We start from the raw sequence: 21,213 nt of genomic DNA, 5'->3' as shown, positions 1-21,213 counted from the left end.
ATATGCTTCCTTTAGGACCTTTAATTAGGATTCCTTTAATATTATTTGGAAACACTCCAAAAATGTTCATTGTTATGCAGATGATACCCAATTATATTTATCAATGAAGCAAAATGAAACCAATCAGTTAACTAAACTCCAAGCATGCCTTAAGGACATAAAGACCTGGATGACCTGCAACTTTCTGCTACTAAATTCAGACAACACTGAAGTTATTGTGCTTGGCCCTAAACACCTTAGAAACACATTATCTAATGATATAGCTACTCTACATGGCATTACCCTGGCCTCCAGCACCACTGTAAGGAAACTGGGAGTTATCTTTGATCAGGATATGTCCTTTAACTCCCACATAAAACAAATTTCAAGGACTGCCTTATTTTACTTACGTAATATTGCAAAATTAGGCACATCCTGTCTCAAAAAGGTGCAGAAAAACTAGTTCATGCATTTGCTACTTCTAGGCTGGATTATTGCAATTCCTTATTATCAGGCTGCCCCAACAAGTCTCTAAAGACTCTCAAGCTGGTCCAGAATGCAGCTGCATGTATACTGACAAAAACTAAGAAAAGAGATAATATTTCTCCCATATTAACCTTGCTGCATTGGCTTCCTGTAAAATCCAGAACAGAGTTTAAAATGCTGCTCTTCACCTGCAAAGCCCTTAATGGTCAGGCACCTTCATATCTTAAAGAGGTCATAGTACCGTATTACCCCACTAGAGAACTGTGCTTCCAGAATGCCGGATTACTTGTGGTTCCTAGAATCTCCAAAAGTAGAATGGGAGGCAGAGCCTTCAGCTATCAGGCTCCTCTCCTCTGGAATCATCTTCCAGTTTCGGCCCAAGAGGCAGACACCCTCTCTACGTTTAAGAGTAGGCTTAAAACTTTCCTTTTGGATAAAGCTTATAGCTAGGGCCAGCCAGTCTTGCCTTGGACCAGCCCCTAATTATGCTGCTATAGGCCTAGACTGATGCACTGAGCTCCTCTCTCCTCCTCCCCCTATCCATCTGTACACATTCATGTACCATTAATGCATGTTACTAACTTTGCTTCTATGGATCATGATCGCGGACCGCCTGGTTGTGGATCGCAGGCTTCCATGGGTCATGGTTTCAGACCGCCTGCTGCTGTGGTCCTGCTTGACGCCCATGGCTGCTATCATTACTATTATTAGTCATGTTTCTATTATTGTTATCATTGTTGTTATTGTGCTTCTCTGTGTCTCTCTCTCCCCTCTCTGCCTCCCTCTTTCTCTCTCAACCCAACTGGTCAAGGCATATGGCTGCCCACCTAGAGCCCAGTTCTGCTCTTTCCGTTAAAGGGGAGCCTTGCTGCTGTTGCCAAGTGCTTACTCATGGGGGAATGTTGGGTCTCTGTAAGTTAAAGAGTGTAGTCTTGAGCTGCTCTATGTGAAAAATGCCTTGAGATAACTTATCTTGTTTTTTTGGTGCTATATAAATAAAATTGACTTGATTTGACTTGACTACAGTATGCTATGATGAATGTGCGCTCTTGGATTAGGTCTAGTGTATCATGGACATTTGTGGCCTGTTCATTTGTTGGCTTGTCTTTATTTCAAACTAGTCATGAGATCATGAGACAGCTGCTTGGCTCCTCCTGTCTAATAAATAGTTTCAATGTAAATGACTTCTCTTAAAGGTTATGACCTCCAACTACCTGAACCTGATCCTTTGGTCATTGAACTTGAACGTACCCACTACCCAGTGAAGTTTTTGACCACAAAGAGCGCTATGGAGCATGTCTTGAGTGGGTCCCAGTTTTGTTAGTGCATGCATATTTATTCTTCCTGTTTTCCCACAATTTCGCTGATCTTGCCATGCACCAACAAAGGCTGTAAAGACTGCAAACTTGTAAGCATTGCACAATTTTAAAAATCTAAAATCAGCTATACAAATGTTTTAGGAAGGAAATGGATTCATATTTTGTCAAGTTTCAAGTATACACACAATGAATTTTGGTGAGAAACATTGTTTTTAAAAGTATTTGTTAACAAGAAGACACCTAATGTTACATAAAATGTATGTATGCATTTCTACAAAAGAAAAATATTGCCATGAGCACAAAGGGGACATGTAAGACGTAGCAAAGAAATTTATTCCAGCTAATTGTTTACTTAAGGACTAGGTAGGAATATACAGTGTAAGCTTGGTCTATGCTTAGAAATTAGTACTAGTACTATAGGTCTACCAGTATTGTGAATATAACTGGACAAAACAATGGCTGCTCTGTTGTGTGTTTGGTCAATCAAGTGTTTATTAATGAACACCTAAATATTAGATGTGCATAACTTGCAGTTATGCACATCTAAACTGTAGACATACCCAAGGCTTGTATATTCCCCTGAACCTTCTAGTACTGAGCAGGTCAAAGTTTCACTTATCCAGTAACTATAAAATTGTGTACAGACAGTCATAATACCCAGAGAATGAATCCTACTGACTTTGCTCCCCTGACTTGTCGTCTAGCGCCACCATGAGGTTGACATTTATGGTTTTAATGTCTCAACAGCATGGCAGTACATTTAGCACACATATTTCCCTTTTGTGACCCCCTCAGGATGAATTGTAATCACTTTGGTAATCCCCTAAATTTTGATCTAGCGCTATCATCAGGTCAAAATTCCTCCAATACAATCCAATACTTTATGACTAAATACCTGCAAAACAAATGACATTAAGCCTCAGCTAGCAAATCTCAGCAGGCTAACAGTACAGCCTCAGAGAGCAGATAGCATGGCATTAGTCATCTTGAGTTAAGAACATCAAAAAAAAACGCATGACTCAAACATTTCCAAATGAGGACTGAGCTGAAAAGCTATCGTTGCATTTTACCTTAGATGAGTAAAATGGTTACCAGACCAAGTGCAGCAATAGCCCTTTTGCAAAATTACTGCTGTATATTTGTTTCTCTCATCCATTAAGGCACTGATGCAGGGAGAAATACAGTTAAGAAAGGCATAATGGTATGCATAAGAGCTGTATTTTAGAATTCACTGAAATTATTACTATTATCTGCAATATTCAAATTTGTAAACATCTCAAATACAAGAAATATTATGACCAATTTTGATCCTATCACCTAACCCTCACTGTATCAGACAAACAGTTGTTTTATGTTTGTCAACTTAGGAACCCATGATATGCAGAATTTAAATGCTGATGTGGATGGCTGCTGAAGGACAGGAGAGGTCAAGACTTCCAAAGTCACTGCTCTTTTGTCCATTACAGAGAACCACCTGGCCTGCCAACAAAGGATTAGGCTGGATGACAGCAGATTGGCAGTGACTGCGACCAGGATAAACTCAGTCAACCAATGACAATTAACCTTTGAGGGAAGCAGAGACCCTGAACAGGCTGGTTTCTATTTTTTCTCCCTCTTTTTCTCCTCTTCCTGACCTGCTGAATTTACTGCCTTTAATATCTGTTTTATGTAAGCAGGTATTTGGGAGATTTTCACCTTTTTAGATTGTGCAGAGAAAATAAATATGTATTATTTATCCAAATAACCCATAAATCCCCCCACAGGCCAGGACAAATAATGATTTCTTCTTGTATTATATAATGCAATACTGTAGACATATTTTTTTTTCTGTGTTTTTTATGTCTTAAGCACAGCCTGGCAGCTATAGAGTTACTGACTGTTGATGTGTGTTGTCCCAATCTAATCAGGATGAGTTACAGTCTGCTGGTGTCACGCATCGTCAGACTGAGAGCTGGACTGACAGAACTGAGTCAGTGCCAGTACGCAATCAGCTGAGGTTAAGCTGTCAACTGAGGGTAAAGGACAACCAAGGATCACTTAATCCTGACTGACGTAAACCCACTGCAGACCACAAGAGTCTCACCTGACCTGATGGTCGCACATGTCAGGTCAAACAGACTGATGATCAGGCACTTTTGGATTTGCAGAAATTATATGCGTGTATGTGGTAATCTCTCACCTCCAGGGGTCCCAGTAGGTTGGCAGCAAGCAGGGAATAGTTTAATTACATTACTAAATGTGAGTAGTGATCCTTAAAGAGATACTCGCCAATCAGCACTTGAGATTTCAACGATGCCAAATCATCTCTGTCCACCTTGAAGGAACATCAGTTAAAAACCTGAGGACTTATTAAATATGTTAAGGGGGAAATCTCAGGACAATATTTTACCAAATGCAAACAAGCTACATTTACAAAGAAGAACAAGTTCACAAGGAAGACAATGTACAGTAGGGTGTTGACTGACACTGATACTGCTACATAGCATGCAACATAATGTGAGTCTTGCTCCTTGTAGTGTTTGCAGTGGTGATTCAGATACTTCAGAGACCTTTTGATTATATTCACACAGGTTGTTCACATATCAATACTAGAAGTCAGAAGTCAGAATTCTGACTTTAAACTCAGAACTCAAATAAATTTTTCACATGTGGCCCTAGTCCTCTTCCGCACAATACAGATCAGTATATTCAAATAGAAATTAGCTGCTGCATTTATTCAGTGCAATTTTGCAATTTGCGTGATCATGTTAGGCCTTTGAGCAGTTTTTCAGCACCCTCTGTCACAGGTGTAGAGTTGTAGCTGCATGTTTTACGTTTTACCACCTGCCACCAAATGTCCAAAACTGCAGCACAGTAATCCTGAACTCACATGTTCCACCTCAAAATCCAGACAACAGCTAATCCTAAAATGTCTCTGGTGAGCACAAACGAAAGGCTGATTTCACAGGCAGAGTTTAGACTGTATGTTATGTTCATCTGTGTTCATTTGTAGATCATACTGCTCATTATGCCATCATACCACGTGGAGTTATGTACTGTAGGATGCGTGCAAGTACAACCTGAGCTTTGCTTTGACCTCACTCATGTTGAAACCAACTGTTCATTTACCATCATAGACATAATGCAGCAGTCTTCACGCTACACTTAACCCCAGGATGACCCTTTTCTAAACCCTGCATTTGAGCACAGACTGTGTCAAAAAAATATGCCTCAGCATCATTTTTGGAAGGAAGCAGGACTTTTGATAACCTCAAAGAGAGCATTTAATAAACCAGAAAAAAATTAAATAAACCCAACTACTCAGTTTAACATGTTCCTACAAATAATCTGTAAAAAAACATGATAGGTTAAGACAAAACTGATCAAATATTTAAATTACCAAAAAGTCCCCCTGGTTTTTACCATTTTAGTGGGATAACATGGCAAAGCACTGAGGTCTGGAACCTTCTAGTGTATCACTTCTTGCAGCCCGACCTTCTTTGAGTCTTTATCGGCTCCACGTTAATCTCTAACCTCTCTGCACCACTGAGAGAGCTCCTGTGCCACCAGTGCATCTCCCACAGAGTCATTGTGGAGTTTAGAGCACCAGGATCTCCTGCCTTAGAAAATAAGATTAGTAAAACCCTTGATCTTTCTTCAAGTCACAAACGATAAGCCATTTGTGTAAAGTAAAATTTAAATTTTAACTTTTTATTTATTTTTACTTATTTGAAACACGTGTTTTACCAACACAGACATGGGAATGACTGTGCAAGAATGGGATATCAATTAGGAGAGATGGGAACTTTCGATTGACTAACCCATTGAGATGTGAAGGGGTGAGACTTTTCAACAATATATTATTGGTGTTAAAGCCCATGAAAACTGGGTTTATTCCATATATTTTGAAGACATTTAAAATGCTCTACTTAGATTAATAATTTGTGTCTGATATGGTCATGAAAATGTTCATTGAACTCTACCTAAATTTCATCTGCTCGATGAATATACAAATATTTTTTTCATTTCAGAAGTTTAACTGCCGGACACCAGATGTCTAGACTTCTCTGGCTTCAAAACTAGTTGTGATGTCATAAAATCAACTTGTACATACACGTCTTAAACTAAGATTTAAGGTGAGCACAGAGAAACTCTTCAGCAGATGAATGTGAAATTTGCCTTCTAGTGTCAAACTCTGTTGTACAACTGCAATACAGATGAAAGTCAACTCTACATCTGTGCATTTTCCATTCATATTGTTGCAAACATCAGCTCATGTCCATTAGATACAATAAATTTAATGACTCCCCACCACCCTTTGTCAATCACACCATGTAAAACACCAGCATCGACATCATGCAGACCTCTGCCCAGGCTGCCAATAATCTAAACAGCCAACTGTCACGCAAGACCCACATCTCACACATAAATCAATCATACTGCAATGCACTTAAATCAGACCCACTTTGCTACATCGAGTTCTCCCTTTCCCGTCCATCACTGAACCCACACCTCCTTTCTGCTCCTCACTCCTTCAGGTAATTCATTGTTGGCTGTCTCTGCACACCAGAGCCTGAATCCAATCAATCCTCTCATACAAACAAAATAACAATGCAGGTTTCTGAAGTCTGTTCACTCAGATTGGGCTGCTGCTGTCCGATTATCTAATTCCACAGCTCAAAAGTAATAAAAGGACTCTGTGTTACAGGCTAAGCTGCTCATCTAATCTTCTCTCCCTAATCTCCATCCCTCACTGAATACAGGCACTCTGCTTTGCAGATGGAATGAGCAATGTGAACTCAATGAGAGTTCCCAAAATTAAAAAAAAAAAAAAAAAAAAAAATCAAGTTAATACTTGGTATGTGATGTTTGTGTGGAGAGAGACAGGAATGGTGGGATAATATCCGATTTAGTTTTAAGTGCAGAAATGGAGAAAATGAGAAACACAAATAGTGACATGTAACATGAATACACAGTGCTGACACTGTGCAAATGTGTGTGTGTGTGTGTGTGTTGTCTGTAACAGGCTATTCTCGAGGACAAATTTCAGACTAAAAACTAGTTAATTGGGGACGGCTTGTCCAACAATTGGTAAAACACTGATTTTGGGTCAGTGGTTAAGGTTAGGTTAAGGTTAAGATTAGGGTAAATCTCCAGGAAATTAATGTAAGTCTATGTAATGTCCACTGAAGTAACCTAGGATAACATGTGTGTGTGGTGTGGGTGTGTGATGTGACTGTCTTCATGTGCTTTTAATATCCCAGGATTTCTGCATTTCAGCCAATATACTGCTTAAAATGGACCCTGAAATCAGTGTTTTTAGTTGTGTAACAATACATGTGTTTTTTGATGGCAACAAACAACAATAGAGAAAGCAGCCGACCTTGTGCAGTTACATCTTTAGCGCACACTATTACTATCGCACTATAAATGCCAAAATACTTAAATAATTTTTTTCCTGATTTACTGTCGTCATTTTTAAGTGACCAAAAGTATTTTGGGGGAGGTAATCACTCTATTTTTGCAGCTTCCATGTGTTATTGAATTAACCCTATGTATATTCTACCTTTCCATAAAAGGTATCACAGTCGCCTTAAAGCGGTCCCCTCCACTAATTGAATTAACTCAAGTATGTTAGGCCGATCCGCCTAAGGACTGGAAATATTTTTAGTATTCGAATAAGACCGAGACACAAGTGTTAGCAAACATTATCTTGGTAGACACCATTTTTCACCTTTATTGAACACAAAAATTCAACACAAATGTCCTGTAATGTGCTCTCTTCATCAAATCTCTTCAGGTATTCATAACACTATATATTCATAAAATATACCTTATAATACATTTGAGAATCACTCAGTGAATCAGTGAAGCATTAAGACAAGATTTGGACTAGATCTGTCATTCACTGAGGTTAAAGACACACCATGGCCAATCATAAACTAATATATACTAATAAAATTGGATTATTTTATGTTGACAGCTGAGTCTGACAGGAGAAGGAGAGCGATTACGATGCTAACTTGGCACAAATCCATTGGGAAAATAAACACTGCACATCCCAGTCTCTATCTGAGACAATGTGAGTTTTGTTTCCGTCTTGATCCGGTAAAGAGATCAGCACCAGGTATCCTTGCCCATCTGTCCATAGCTGTCCAGCTACTCCAACTCAAGTCAATCCAAATGTCCGGACTGGCCTTGATAAGCGTTTGTATGTTTCCAGTCTGATGTGGAAAATATCAAAAGTCTTCAAGTATCGTCTGCAAATCTCTGCAAATCTTACAATGTTATTGGATGTGTTACAATTACTGATTTTTCATGAGATCTTTCCCAGAAATAGTTTAACTTTTTTCACTTTTAACAAATAAATTAGGTAAAAAGGTGTTTCAAAGGTGCAAACAAGGAGCTGCTGCTGGTAAGATTCATAAACCAAGTGAGTGAATAAAGAAGAAAACCAAAGCAAGAGAGGGAAAAGTAGAAATATGTGATGTGTATGAACAGAGATCCACCATGTGAAAACCCTTTCTATTACGCGTCACTCTCCTTCGGAATTGGCTGATTGTAGGACGGGCTGTTGATGTTGAGCGAGGCGGGAAAAAATGAAGGTATGTATGGGATGACCGACATCAGAGGGCTGCTCACAGGGCCCTCACCAGTGGGTGTCATGGGGATGATGACGTCGTCCTGGTCCCACACATGGAAGGCATTCGGGTGGGAGTGGATAAGGGCAGGTGGCATGTGCAGCGGGCTGAGTCCCTCCGCTTCGCCTTCTTTTTTCATGTCCTCATCGACTGGGCCCAGCAAACAGTCTGTGGACAGATAGAGAAAGAAGGTTGAGAAATTTACTGCACAATAGTTCCCAACAACTTTTAAAAACATATAGTGGCTGCTGTGGAAGACCTCACTCACAGCTGGTGCACTGAAATACTACAGCACCATTACTTTTTTAGTTTTTCTATTTAATTTTCAAATTTTCACAGAAATATTGTTAAAAACAACATAGCTTTGTGCTGCAACAGGTAAACCTTTTCTGCAAAACGCACATCATCATTCATAACATTTACATATAAATTCAAAACATGGTGTCACATTTCTATACATTTTTGACATGGCAAAATTGAATGTTGAAGTGCATAACACTGAGGCAGCCCTTATATATATTTAATTCAGTCAAAAATCAGTGAGTATCAATGTCTCAGACATTTGCTCTACCTGTAGAAATGATTCTCACATGCAGCCAGTCAAACTAACACCTCCATCTCAGCACAAGATGACAGACTGTTATACAGAGGTCAAAAGGAGTTCTGGCACATAAGTAATCTTCAAATAAGATGAGTCAACTGCTGCCTCTAACAGACATGATTACCTGTTATATCCAGCATGAGGTCTTTGATGAGGTGACCTACAATAGCGTAAGCCACAGCGACCACGACCAGGGCAGCCATCAGGAGGTAGATTACAGATTTAGGTAGCTGGATGAGGTCTCTAGGTGGAGGCTTGTACTCCTTGTACAGAGGCTCCACATTATGAACCAAATACTGCAATGACTGCCCTCCATCTGTGTAGTTAAAGCTGTCCATATTTCCCAGAGCAGGAGCCTTCGCTTCCTCCAGTGTACAGTTATTCCATCACATTCACAGTTAATTTCTCCCCAATTTGTTGGCGTGTCACAACCTAAAATGCAGAGAGGCAGAGTCAAGGTTAAGCCTTCTGATTTAATTTAATTTTTTTTGATGTATAAGAACCTACTTTTCTGACCCTTAAACGACAAGAAAATTAGGCCAGTGAATAAGTTCACCCACCTGTCAAGACCAAGTTTCCGAGTTGCAAATTGTAGCTTCCAGATTAAACACGTTTAGACGTTTGCAGTGGCAGTTCACCATGTTTCTACACAGCGATTCATCACTTTCATTGTTATCCTGTTGTTACCATCAGTTCATCAAGGTTTCAGACAGTCTCCTTGCCTCTCTGTTGTGTGCTGTATCATCCCTGCTGAAATAATCCAGACTGTGGGCGGTGACAGACAGAGACAGAGAGAGAGGAAGGGATGGGATTACACTTCCAATCACAGCAGCGATCAATGAGTCCCTCATCCCATCCCATCCCATCCCACACAGATTACTTAATCCTCAACGAACAATCCGAGTGAGTGCTTTCTCCTCTATGATTCTCACGCACATTATACCCCCCCACACACACACACAAAGAAGAAGAAAAATCACAATCTTTGCTAAGAATGTCTTAGTTGTTTTGAGGTCATCAAAAAAAATATCATGAAATTACTTCCTGTCCCCACTGCTGGATTTGTCTCTTTGTGTCTTTCATTGGTTATTTCTTGTGGTTTGTTTTCTCATCAGTCTTTGTAAAAAGCGAATACATAATAGTGAGTTTTTTATATTAGCAAGCAGTGGTGCAAAGTAATAAGTACATTTACTGAAGTAAAATGTAAAAGTTTTTCTTGTGTATTTCCATTTTTATGCAACTTTGCACTTTTACCCTACATTTCAGTACATACTAGTACTTTTTACTCCACTACTTTTCAGTACATACTAGTACATTTTACTCCACTACATTTCAGCACTAGTACTATTTGCTCCACTACTTTTCATTACACACTAGTACTTTTTACTCCACTACTTTTCAGTACATATTGGTACATTTTACTCCACTACATTTCAGTATTAGTACTATTTACTCTTCTACTTTTCATTACATACTAGTACTTTTTACTCCACTTCTTTTCGGTACATACTAGTACTTTTTACTCCACATTTCAGTACATACTAGTACTTTTTACTCCACTACATCTGACATCTTTGCAGATTCAAGTTTAGAAATTATGCCATCTGAATACTACATTCATGCATCAAAAATAATCCAATATTACTAATTATATTTAAAATAACATAAAATAGCTGTTAAGGGGCTATGACTGACTGCATAATTCACACTTTTTCTTTTGATATTTTGATAAATTTGACACTTTTACACAACTTGTACTCTGTAATGAAGTACTTTTACGGTGTGGTGTTGCTACTTAATTAATCCATCGCTGCTAACCAGTTACATATTTATGGAAGCCCACTGTGATGAAAAAAAAATCCTGTAAGTCATTATAATGAGAAACTATCTCATAATAATGACTTAGTATCTCATAATAATGACTTAGTATCTCAAAATAATGACTTAGTATCTCATAATAATGACTTAGTATCTCAAAATAATGACTTAGTATCTCATAATAATGACTTAGTATCTCAAAATAATTACTTAATATCTCAAAATAATGACTTAGTATCTCATAATAATGACTTAGTATCTCAAAATAATTACTTAATATCTCATAATAATGACTTAGTATCTCATAATAATGACTTAGTATCTCAAAATAATTACTTAATATCTCATAATAATGACTTAGTATCTCATAATAACTTAGTATCTCATAATAATGACTTAGTATCTCAAAATAATGACTTACTATCTCATAATAATGACTTAGTATCTCAAAATAATTACTTAATATCTCATAATAATGACTTAGTATCTCATAATAATGACTTAGTATCTCAAAATAATGACTTACTATCTCATAATAATGACTTAGTATCTCAAAATAATGACTTACTATCTCATAATAATGACTTAGTATCTCAAAATAATTACTTAATATCTCATAATAATGACTTAGTATCTCAAAATAATGACTTACTATCTCATAATAATGAGAAACTATCTCAAAATAATGACTTAGTATCTCATAATAATGACTTAGTATCTCAAAATAATGACTTAGTATCTCATAATAATAACTTAGTATCTCATAATAATGACTTAGTATCTCAAAATAATGACTTACTATCTCATAATAATAAGAAACTATCTCAAAATAATGACTTAGTATCTCATAATAATGACTTAATATCTCATAATAATGACTTAGCATCTCAAAATAATGAAAAACTAAGCGTAAAATTGGCATAGGACTATTCCTCATATGCACCAAAGTATGGAAGCCCATTTCCACCACTGTGATGAAAAAATAAAGATCCTGTAAGTCATTATAATGAGAAACTATCTCAAAATAATTACTTAATATGTCATAATAAGGACTTAGTATCTCAAAATAATGACTTAGTATCTCATAATAATGACTTAGTGGCATAATGCTTGTAGATGGTGTTGTTCAGTCATTTTTAAACTAATTCATGAACTGAAAAACATAAATAAGGGAAGATGACATGAGAATGAATCATGGAATAAGATGGTCTTTAATTGATTTACAATCCTAAATTTTGATTATTTTAACTGTAGCATTTTTTTTCTCATTGCCCAAAAGTGCACCACTGTAAAGGAAAGGGGTGTGCTAGATTTGCAACACAAAGCAAAACGAGAGCATCATTACGAAATGACAAAAATAAACAAAAATGGTTTTATCTCGAATATCTTGTTTTCGTAATCATTGGACGCCAAAATCGTAATCAAAAATCAAATTCAATTAATCGCACAGCCCAAGTCTAGATGTGAAAAACGGTGAAATATCCCTTTTTTGCATTTTCACAAATAGAGGAAAGGTTTCAAGGTCAATAAGAAAAGAATGCTCCCGTAAAAACGAATAAAAGTCAGAATTATGATACCCTGTGATGTCCCCTGTCATATTAGAGTATTGGTTTCTTGAGACCTTTTGATACTGAGCAGGCAGCAAATAGGCAGGAATAGCAATAAGACTGAAAATCAGTTCCATGAGTAAGAAAAAAATGCTACAGTTAAAATAATCAAAATTTAGGATTGTAAATCAATTAAAGACCATTTCCTTCTATGATTCATTCTCATTTCATCTTCCTCCTATTACTGTTTTCCAGTTCATGAATTAGCTTGAAAATGACTGAACAACGCCATCTACAGGCATTATGCCACTAAGTCATTATTATGAGATAGTAAGTCATTATCATGAGATACTAAGTCATTATTTTAAGATAGTAAGTCATTATTATGAGATACTAAGTCATTATTTTGAGATACTAAGTCATTATAATGACTTACAGGATCTTTATTTTTTTCATCACAGTGGCGGAAATGGGCTTCTATATACATTGAACACTCGATTTTACTGGCAAGATAAATTACAAAAAACAGCTACAATTGATTATTTTGTTTTGTTCTCCGTATTAGCATTCAAGCTAACATGATAAATGCTGTTTAATCTTTGTTAACACCGATTTAGAAAGACCAAAGACCCTGCAGAAACGCCAATAAATTCAAAAAACAAAAAACAAAAAGGAAACCACTTAGCTAACCGTTAGGTAAGGGAGTTGCTAGCAGGATACAGCACTCGGCTAGTAAGTATAAAGATAAATTCACTTATATTGTTGCTCTTAACCAGCAGTACTAGCTTAATGATATAAGTTACATAGTTATAACTATGTATATTTCTGTAGATACCATAAAGCACTTGTTCGGGAACATGTTGTTTACATTTTTTTTTGCAAGTACAACGCCAAAGCTAACATTTTATAGCCAGAGAGGGTTAGCTAAAGCTAAAGGTGTCTGTAGTTAGCAGTAAGATGGATTTATCACCTGGCCATTTCCTCATGAAATATTAGCTATACCTAGAAACAGTAACTTCTGTTTGAAGACACTTAAATCGTTTTTAGTAACATTATTTGTATATTTCTACATTTCTCCAGTTGTCACCCTCAGATTCAGTTCTCCAGAGTCAAACAGACCAGAATGGACTTGTTCTTTGAAAGCCTCCCCTCAACCTCCCAGTCCTCTCCTGAGAACGACCATGAAGACTCACAAATGGTAACATGTAATCAAGGAAACTTCCTAGAGTCCCAAAGATGTTTTGTTTTTTTTAAACTGTGCAGGCACAGTGTATAAAACAGGTTGTATTTAAGGGCAGATGTCATGAATCCTTATAGTTAGTTGAGGACAAACAGAGTGACAGCAGCATATGTTGATACTCACTGTGCAAAAAAAATAAACATGAACATGAGCATAGCAATGTTATTAATATGTTATTCACACAATAAACAGTGGACCAATCCATTTATGGTTAAGCAAAGTTCTGTTATTGACACAAATCTGTTCTGGTCAGAGAGGCCAATTTATGTGATTTACTGTGTTATACATCTGGTAAGTTTATAAGATGTTACAAAGTTATATTTATTTCTCCTTAAGAATTTGAAAGTCTCTGCACACCTGAATATGTGACAGGTTCATTGGAGAAAAGCACAACTTGAATAAAAATGAGAAAACCTCCTGCTCAGTCTTGCTTACTGCTGGAATATTTATTAGGTTACGACAGTTCTGTCTGTCCGAGCCTCATGAGGTATATAGAACGAAATATCCAAAAATAAATATTCATAAATATTCCAGCAGTAAGCGAGACAGTGTGCAGGAGTTTTTCTCATTTTATTCAAGAGGTCATATTTTAGATTTTTGAAGAGTTGCGTAAAAGATCTGATGTAATCTACAAAAGGGAAAACTTCAGCTTTCATTAGGCGGCCAAATGTTTTTTTTGTTGAAAGGCCAGATTTGGCCCACAGGCCACTATTTGCCTACCACTGGACTAGAATAACTTCTGTAGTTGATCAACAGTAAATGAATAAAAGGATGAGTAAATGGAAAAATTGACCTGATCAAAAAACACACATATATAAAGCACTGATATAATTGATTGTATGCCTTGTTAGTGATGCTTAAACAGTATAGTTTGTTCCCACAAGGTCATAGATAAAAAACAATCTTATGGGGACTTTTGGGGGCTTTGTAAAATCATATTTGTACAATAGATGTTTACAGTCTGCCTTTGTGCAACTGGTGGTAATGGAAAACTTTATATCAGTGTCTTTCATTGTGCTTGGCAAGTACAGACAGAAGACACAGACCATGATTCATCAAGAGGGACTTCCTTAAGTGTGAGCATGACTGAGATTCAGGAGCAGCACACCAGGTATATCATCACCTGTACAGTCCCGTCCTTCCTGATGTCATAGTTAATGTAGTAGCTGTGTAATCCCGAGCAGGACTGTCTACTTGTCCCAGGATGAACATGACTATACCTACTTGTATCTGTTGCAGCTCCAGCATAGATGATGTCAGCAGAAGAGTGCAGGAACTGGTCGAAAAGATTAACGACAGCCGTACCAGTGACCAGAGAGTGATGGATAGCTTTCAGGAGAAGTTAGTGGAGAAGGTATCCTCTTGTTTTAGCTCCTTCTTGTTCATTTTTTTATATGTTTGTAGTGTTGTAAGTTGCAACAAAAAGGTTTTTTCGTCCTCCCTGAGGTGAAAGAGATATGCCAGCAGATGAAGGAGCACATGTACACAGTCTATGAAGAGAACAGTAATGAGATGCAGGTGAAGCTGCAGGAGTTGACGGAGGTGCTGGAGAACTGCACTAAGCTCAACAATGAGCTCCTGGAAGCCAATCAAGCGCTGGCGAGTCTCAGAGAGGGCCTGGCCATTAGTCAGACATCAGATCCCTGACAAACTAGCTAATGTTTTGTCTGCTATTTTATTCTGTGTTCAGACCAGTTGAATTTGTCTGTCCACATGTTTAGAGTGGGTAAGATTACTCCTTTTGTTTCCTGTTCTTCTTCCTGTTTTTCCAGGAATACACTGTTGACTGCGTCTTTGTTTCCATAACAGTAGTCCAGCTCATGTTTGCAGTAAAAGAATGCAAAAACAAAAGTTGAAGCCATGTTTATTCAGTGTTCTGTTGAAGTATCTGTTGCTTCAGTAAATACTACTAAAATGAACACAATAAACTGAAATATTTGGCTCTTAAGTGTTAGATTTGTTACAAGTTATTATGCCTCATTGTGTCTTTAGTGCTTGTATTTCACCATAACTTAGGTGTGTCAGCACCAGTATGTGATTTCTCACAGTAACTGACATAACTAGATAACAATGAAAAAGGACAATAGTTGAGAATTTTATTTCGGCACAGTTCAGCACTACAGGATCTGCACATAGAGCATCTCCACTACACTCACTCATATCTTCCCACTCATTCAAAGCTACTTATTTACATATTAAATTATCACAAAACCAAAACATAATTCATAATGCAATAACTTTTACATGCTAAATGCCTAATAAATGCCTGAAGAATATTTCTGACATTTTAATGTACAAATATCATATCTCAGTTGGACCCAATGTTTTGTTAGATTGACCTTAAATGTTTACCAGAGATGACAAACATCAGTGGTTTAAAACCACATACAGTAGATGTGATGAGGTATATTAGATTTATTCCATCAGGCAAAACACCTCATACAAAGATGATTAAGTGCACCTTAAAGTGCAACACATAATAATCCCCAACAGGGTCATGTGTCTCAGAGGGTAGATGTTAACAAAGTACTATACGTCCCAAGTCAAGTCCTTTTTGTAGGGGAAGACAGCTGAAGACCTTCACTTCCCGACAGTGAAAGACTGCAGTCCAGTGATGGCTCTGCCCAGGATCAAGGCGTGAATATCATGAGTTCCTATTAAAAAAAACAAGGAAAAAAAAACGTGCATGTTTAGTTTTTTGCATAAAAAATACAATAGAAAAATTGGAATAGTTCTTTATTATTTACTAAAACCATATGCTTTCTTTGATTTGGACTATTAATGGATAGCTTATGTTTTTAAAGAAATCTCTTTATCATTGTGTCAACCTGTAATAATCTGTGCACTGCTGCCCTCTGGTGGTGGATATACATTACTGCAGTTAATGTTTGAAACTCTTCACTAAATTAGTCAACTCTTAGTACGGATCTACCTCCTAGTAAATGATATAGGTATAGATGTTACTATTAGCTGTATCCACTGATGTGTTCTTACCCTCATATGTATTGACGGCCTCCAGATTCATCACGTGACGGATGATGTGGTACTCGTCTGCGATGCCGTTCCCTCCCAGCATGTCTCTGGCCTGTCTTGCAATGTCCAAAGCCTTTCCACAGCTATTCCTCTTCAGCATGGATATCATCTCTGGAGCCACTCTATTATGATGAGAGGAGGCACATTAAAGGTCTTTTTAGCAGAAGAGAGAAGGAGTCAAAGAGAAATCTAAAGACATCAAAAGACAACTTACTTCTTCTCATCAATAAGTCTTCCCAGGGTCAGACATGACTGCAGCCCAATCGTGATCTCTGTCAGCATGTCCGCCATCTTCTTCTGCATCAGCTGGTTCCTGGCCAGTGGCACCCCAAACTGGATTCTGATTGGAGGACAGAAACTGTTAGAACTGAAACCAGGTGAAGCTCTCTACATGTACACTATGGCAGTGTTACCACTTTTTTTCACAGGATTTAGATTTTGTCTGGTATGAGGGGTTTCTGAAGAGTTCACCAAAGTCAATTTAAGACTTTTTAAGATCTTTTAAAATACCATATAGAATACAGTTTAATACCTTTTTCACAGTCATACCAGTCAAAGAATATCAAAAAACCAGTCAGTACTTCCCAGTTGTATGTCACAATAATAATCTAATTTAACAATTTATATGACCGGGATCCAGATAAGATGCAGAGAATTGGTGCATTAACCAGTTCAAAAATAATTTGTGTTGATTTACGTTTTTACTCAAATTGAAATATGCCTATTTTGAGTCAATGAGCTTTCTAGCTGCTGTAGCTAGCAACAGTGCTGGCAAAGGGTGTGATGGGACTGACTGAAACTGCATTAAAAAGCATTGAACAGCCTCCTGCATGCACAGTTGCACCACTCTAACTTGTAGCTTAAAGATGTATAACGTCTCCTGACAGCCCTCAACCACATTGAAAAAAGTTATAACTAACCAATGTTATTGTCTATGGCAAGAAAAACAAATAGTCAAGACCTTTGTTAATGAAATTTAAGACTTTTTAATACCTTCTAAGACTTTGCAGGACCCGCAAATACCCTGGGTGAGTCCTGTGATTTTAACTTTAGTGAACACATACTGTGGACAAAAGGAATATCATGTACCTGTCCAGGGTATACTGTCTGGCTGCATGGAAGCAGAATTCAGCAGCTCCCAGAGCTCCCCAGGCAATGCCGTAACGGGCGTTGTTAAGACAGCCAAAGGGACCCTGGTCACAAAAGTTGATGACAAAAGAAATACAATAAATTAAAACACAGTAATATATGTGTTCTTTTAATGAATGAAATAAATATAGACTCAGTTTGGCTTTGATGGAGGTGAAGTTGATCTGGGAGAGCAGCTACTTACAGCCAGGCCAGAGACGTTGGGCAGCAGATTCTCCTGGGGAACTTCCACTTCATCCATCAGGATCATGCCAGTGGCGGATGCCCTCAGGGAAAACTTGCCCTCTATCTTGGGGGTGGCGAAACCCTTCATTCCACGCTCCAAGATGAAACCCCGCACCCTGCCATCTTCACACTTGGCCCACACCACTGCAATGTCTGCCACGGGGGAATTTGTGATCCTAGGAGATGAAAGAGAGAGTAAAATGAAAACATCTGTTGATAAGAGGAATCCACAGTGCGTTCAGGTATTTCATCTTGACAAAGTTTCCAGGGTTCTGTTTTTACTAATCTAATAGACAAACACCAACGAGTCAAATGGTCAGTTGAGAGTTTATTGTACTGTATTTTCTTGCTGTAGAATAAAATTATTTTTTCCTTTTTTATGTTTTCCTGAGTCAAATATTATACGGACAAGTTAAATCAGGCACACCACTGAACAATCATCTAAAGCAGCATCATCTAACAGTGAAAATCCCGGACTGCACTTCCACATCTGTATATTTGTCTCACTCTATGTTAATGGACAGCTTTTGAAAAATGGACAGCTCCATGTATGTGTCTGTCTACTTACCAGGTCTTGGCTCCACTGATAGAGAAGGTGCCACTGGATGGGTTGTACTTGGCCTTGGTCTCCATACTGCTGGGATCACTGCCGTGGTTCGGCTCTGTCAGACCAAAGCAGCCCAGGATTTCTCCACGAGCTGCAAAGAAAACCATAATGACACACACCACATAGATTAGAATAAAGGATCATGATCATGCTTTGTCATTGAAATATCATGTCCAGCTGCAGAAAACGTCGCCCTCACCAAGCCTGGGCAGGTACTTCTCCTTCTGGGCCTCTGTGCCATAAGCATTGATAGGGTGCATGACCAGTGAAGACTGGACACTCATGACAGACCGATACCCGCTGTCCACTCTCTCGACCTCTCGGGCAATTAAACCATAAGCCACATAACTGGTGCCTGCACAGCCGTAACCTGCACGGTAAACAGAAACAGTGTAAATATCTGCAAGTAACCCTAACCAGTAAGAAGTCCTGACATGACAAAAAAGCATGTAGTATTTTCAGGAAGCTGGCAGGAAAAAAAGACATTAGGACATATAGAAAACACATGTAAAGGCACAGCATTGCATGAATTAGGATGGAACTATAACTTGAAAACATGATAATGTTGAATTTGTCTTTGTTTACCTTTGATAGTTGGGCCTAAAACGCCCAACTCTCCCATCTCGGAGACAATCTCACGGTGGAAATCTGTAGCACGGTTCATGTCAGGGAAAAAGAAGTCAACAGTCAAATATTTACCAAAGAATAAACAGCTCTTCTATTTTTTAATAGTTTCAACTCATGGAGCAAGTAAAGAGAAAAAACCTGAAAATGAATAATTCTGTGCTATGGTGATTGCTTTAATGTAGATCATAGGAGATTTAATATACATATAAAAAAACAGTGGACTATACTATATGTAAATCACAAAAACTTTCTTTATGTTATTATAACTTAGCAGAAGGTTGTCCATATAGTCTGACCCATATGTAATATGTCTGTATGCTCTGATTATGATGTGTGTTTTGCTCACGTTCATGTCTATTGGCCATGAGGATGCGGGGCATGAGCTTTTCCTGGCAGTAGTCGCGGAAGGAGTCTCTGATCATGATCTCCTCCTCTGTCAGCTGACCCTCCAGATCCAGAGCGTCCCGCCAGTTGAATAGCACCTTGGCTGAGGGTCAAAACATATATATATATATATACGCACACACATACACGTACAGTAGTTATGTCACGGTCACATGTTGTAACAGAACATGTGAGGAACCTGGGCAGACCAGGTTGCACTCATTGAAATTTTACTTACGTGCTTTTGCAGGTTTTTTGACTTCTTCAGCATCTAAAGGAAAAAAAAATAAAAGTATGAATTACACATCATCTTACACAAATTTAAACAACTTAATTCTGTTTTCACCTCCTGTGTACAGACAGTGTTTCCTAAATCCAAAGACTTGTGTATTTTCCCACACTGTCACTCACCCTAATCTTTAGATTGGCATTTCTTTCTATACAGTTAATTAAATAATAATAATAATAATAATAATAATAATAATAATAATAATAATAATAATATAATTTAAATTCTACCTTTGTGGGCTGCTGCAGCTGTGCCCTGGGCTCTGGACGCAGTGACGGCCACACATTTTTGGGTGTTGGAGAGCAGACGAGTGAAACTTCGGAGAGCCATGTGTTTACTGAACATAAGAGGGAAAGAAGAATAAATATATATTACAGTTCTAATATTTTCAGTATCTATGAACACAGTGTGAGCATATTTCACTGTTAATGAGAACTTGTTTAACAACAAGCCTAAACCAGTGAGAGTCAGACAAGTTGATCAAAACATAATAAACAATACAATATCCTGAATTACTTATAGTATTTTTCAGCAGGCTTGCAAACAAAACAGTTTTTGGTTATGTAAATGACTTAAAACTACATTATTATCACTCTATGTAGGGCTAAGTGTAAGGGTTTGGGTATTGATGTGACACTGGGTTAGAATAATATTTTTAGTTTTCTTTGAAAGAAAAACTGTATCCTATCTGTAATATTTGAACATATTTTAGAACAAATCCCCATGATGTCCTCTTCAGAGCCATTTCAAGCACTGCATGCCAATAACTTAACATAAAGCTGTTCATGTAAGAACAACAATGTAAGATTAGTGACTTTTTTTCAGCAAACCTCGTCCTAAACGTCCAGATGTACTGTACCTTTTCTCTTCTCGGTGGGTTTATCTGCTGATCCGATGAGTTTTCGCCTGGGATCTGAGCGATAAAAGTTGCTTAAGTAATATCTCGCCCGGTGAAACGTCACAGGGATACGTAACGTCATGTTTGGTAGCCCTCATCCACCATGACAGGTGAGGCAAGAGACTGGAGCAATGCGCGGCTCAGAGTTGTGCAACACGTGGACGTTATGCAACTAACTTTAAACTGCAGGTTTTAGCGTTAAAAAAACAAAACAAAAAGGGAGTTTTGTCTGTTGGGAATTTAAACAAACCGGTTCTGTGCCCTGTGTGTCACAATATTTTAAGTTACTGTCGGTTATGAATCAGAGTATCATCACATTTCCACACTCAACATGGTGTCCCGGTGCTGCTGTGTGTCCGGGGTGTGAGGAGGGTGTCGGCCCACGTCCCGT

At 37.9% G+C, this 21,213-nt stretch overlaps 2 protein-coding genes across 3 annotated transcripts; one reads left to right on the top strand and one right to left on the bottom strand.

Annotated features, from left to right (window-relative positions):
- Positions 1-12,779: 12,779 nt before the first annotated feature.
- syce2 (synaptonemal complex central element protein 2) lies at positions 12,780-15,558 on the top strand. 2 transcript variants are annotated; one of them, XM_044346262.1, is made up of 5 exons: positions 12,780-13,102; positions 13,451-13,568; positions 14,642-14,721; positions 14,850-14,964; positions 15,057-15,558. In XM_044346262.1, exons 2-5 carry the CDS (start codon positions 13,494-13,496, stop codon positions 15,255-15,257), a joined length of 471 nt encoding a protein of 156 aa, XP_044202197.1. In that variant the 5' UTR covers positions 12,780-13,102; positions 13,451-13,493; the 3' UTR covers positions 15,258-15,558. The 2 variants fall into 2 exon arrangements, with proteins under 2 accessions (XP_044202197.1, XP_044202198.1); XM_044346263.1 differs by lacking the exon at positions 12,780-13,102 and having other exon boundaries at positions 13,480-13,568; positions 14,637-14,721.
- A 134-nt stretch (positions 15,559-15,692) lies between these two features.
- Positions 15,693-20,891, bottom strand: gcdha (glutaryl-CoA dehydrogenase a). The gene is made up of 12 exons (XM_044346261.1): positions 20,784-20,891; positions 20,155-20,261; positions 19,874-19,906; positions 19,598-19,738; positions 19,210-19,272; positions 18,824-18,994; positions 18,586-18,715; positions 17,977-18,193; positions 17,733-17,836; positions 16,858-16,983; positions 16,605-16,765; positions 15,693-16,264 (listed from the first exon to the last, which is right to left on the bottom strand). The coding sequence occupies exons 2-12, from the start codon at positions 20,252-20,254 to the stop codon at positions 16,191-16,193; spliced, it is 1,320 nt and encodes a 439-aa protein (XP_044202196.1). The 5' UTR covers positions 20,255-20,261; positions 20,784-20,891; the 3' UTR covers positions 15,693-16,190.
- Positions 20,892-21,213: the final 322 nt, after the last annotated feature.

Source organism: Thunnus albacares, chromosome 3 (genome assembly GCF_914725855.1).
Source record: "Thunnus albacares chromosome 3, fThuAlb1.1, whole genome shotgun sequence".
In the NCBI taxonomy this organism is placed as follows: domain Eukaryota; kingdom Metazoa; phylum Chordata; class Actinopteri; order Scombriformes; family Scombridae; genus Thunnus; species Thunnus albacares.
Note: the sequence above shows the minus strand (reverse complement) of the source record. Positions and strands in the feature narration are given on the sequence as shown.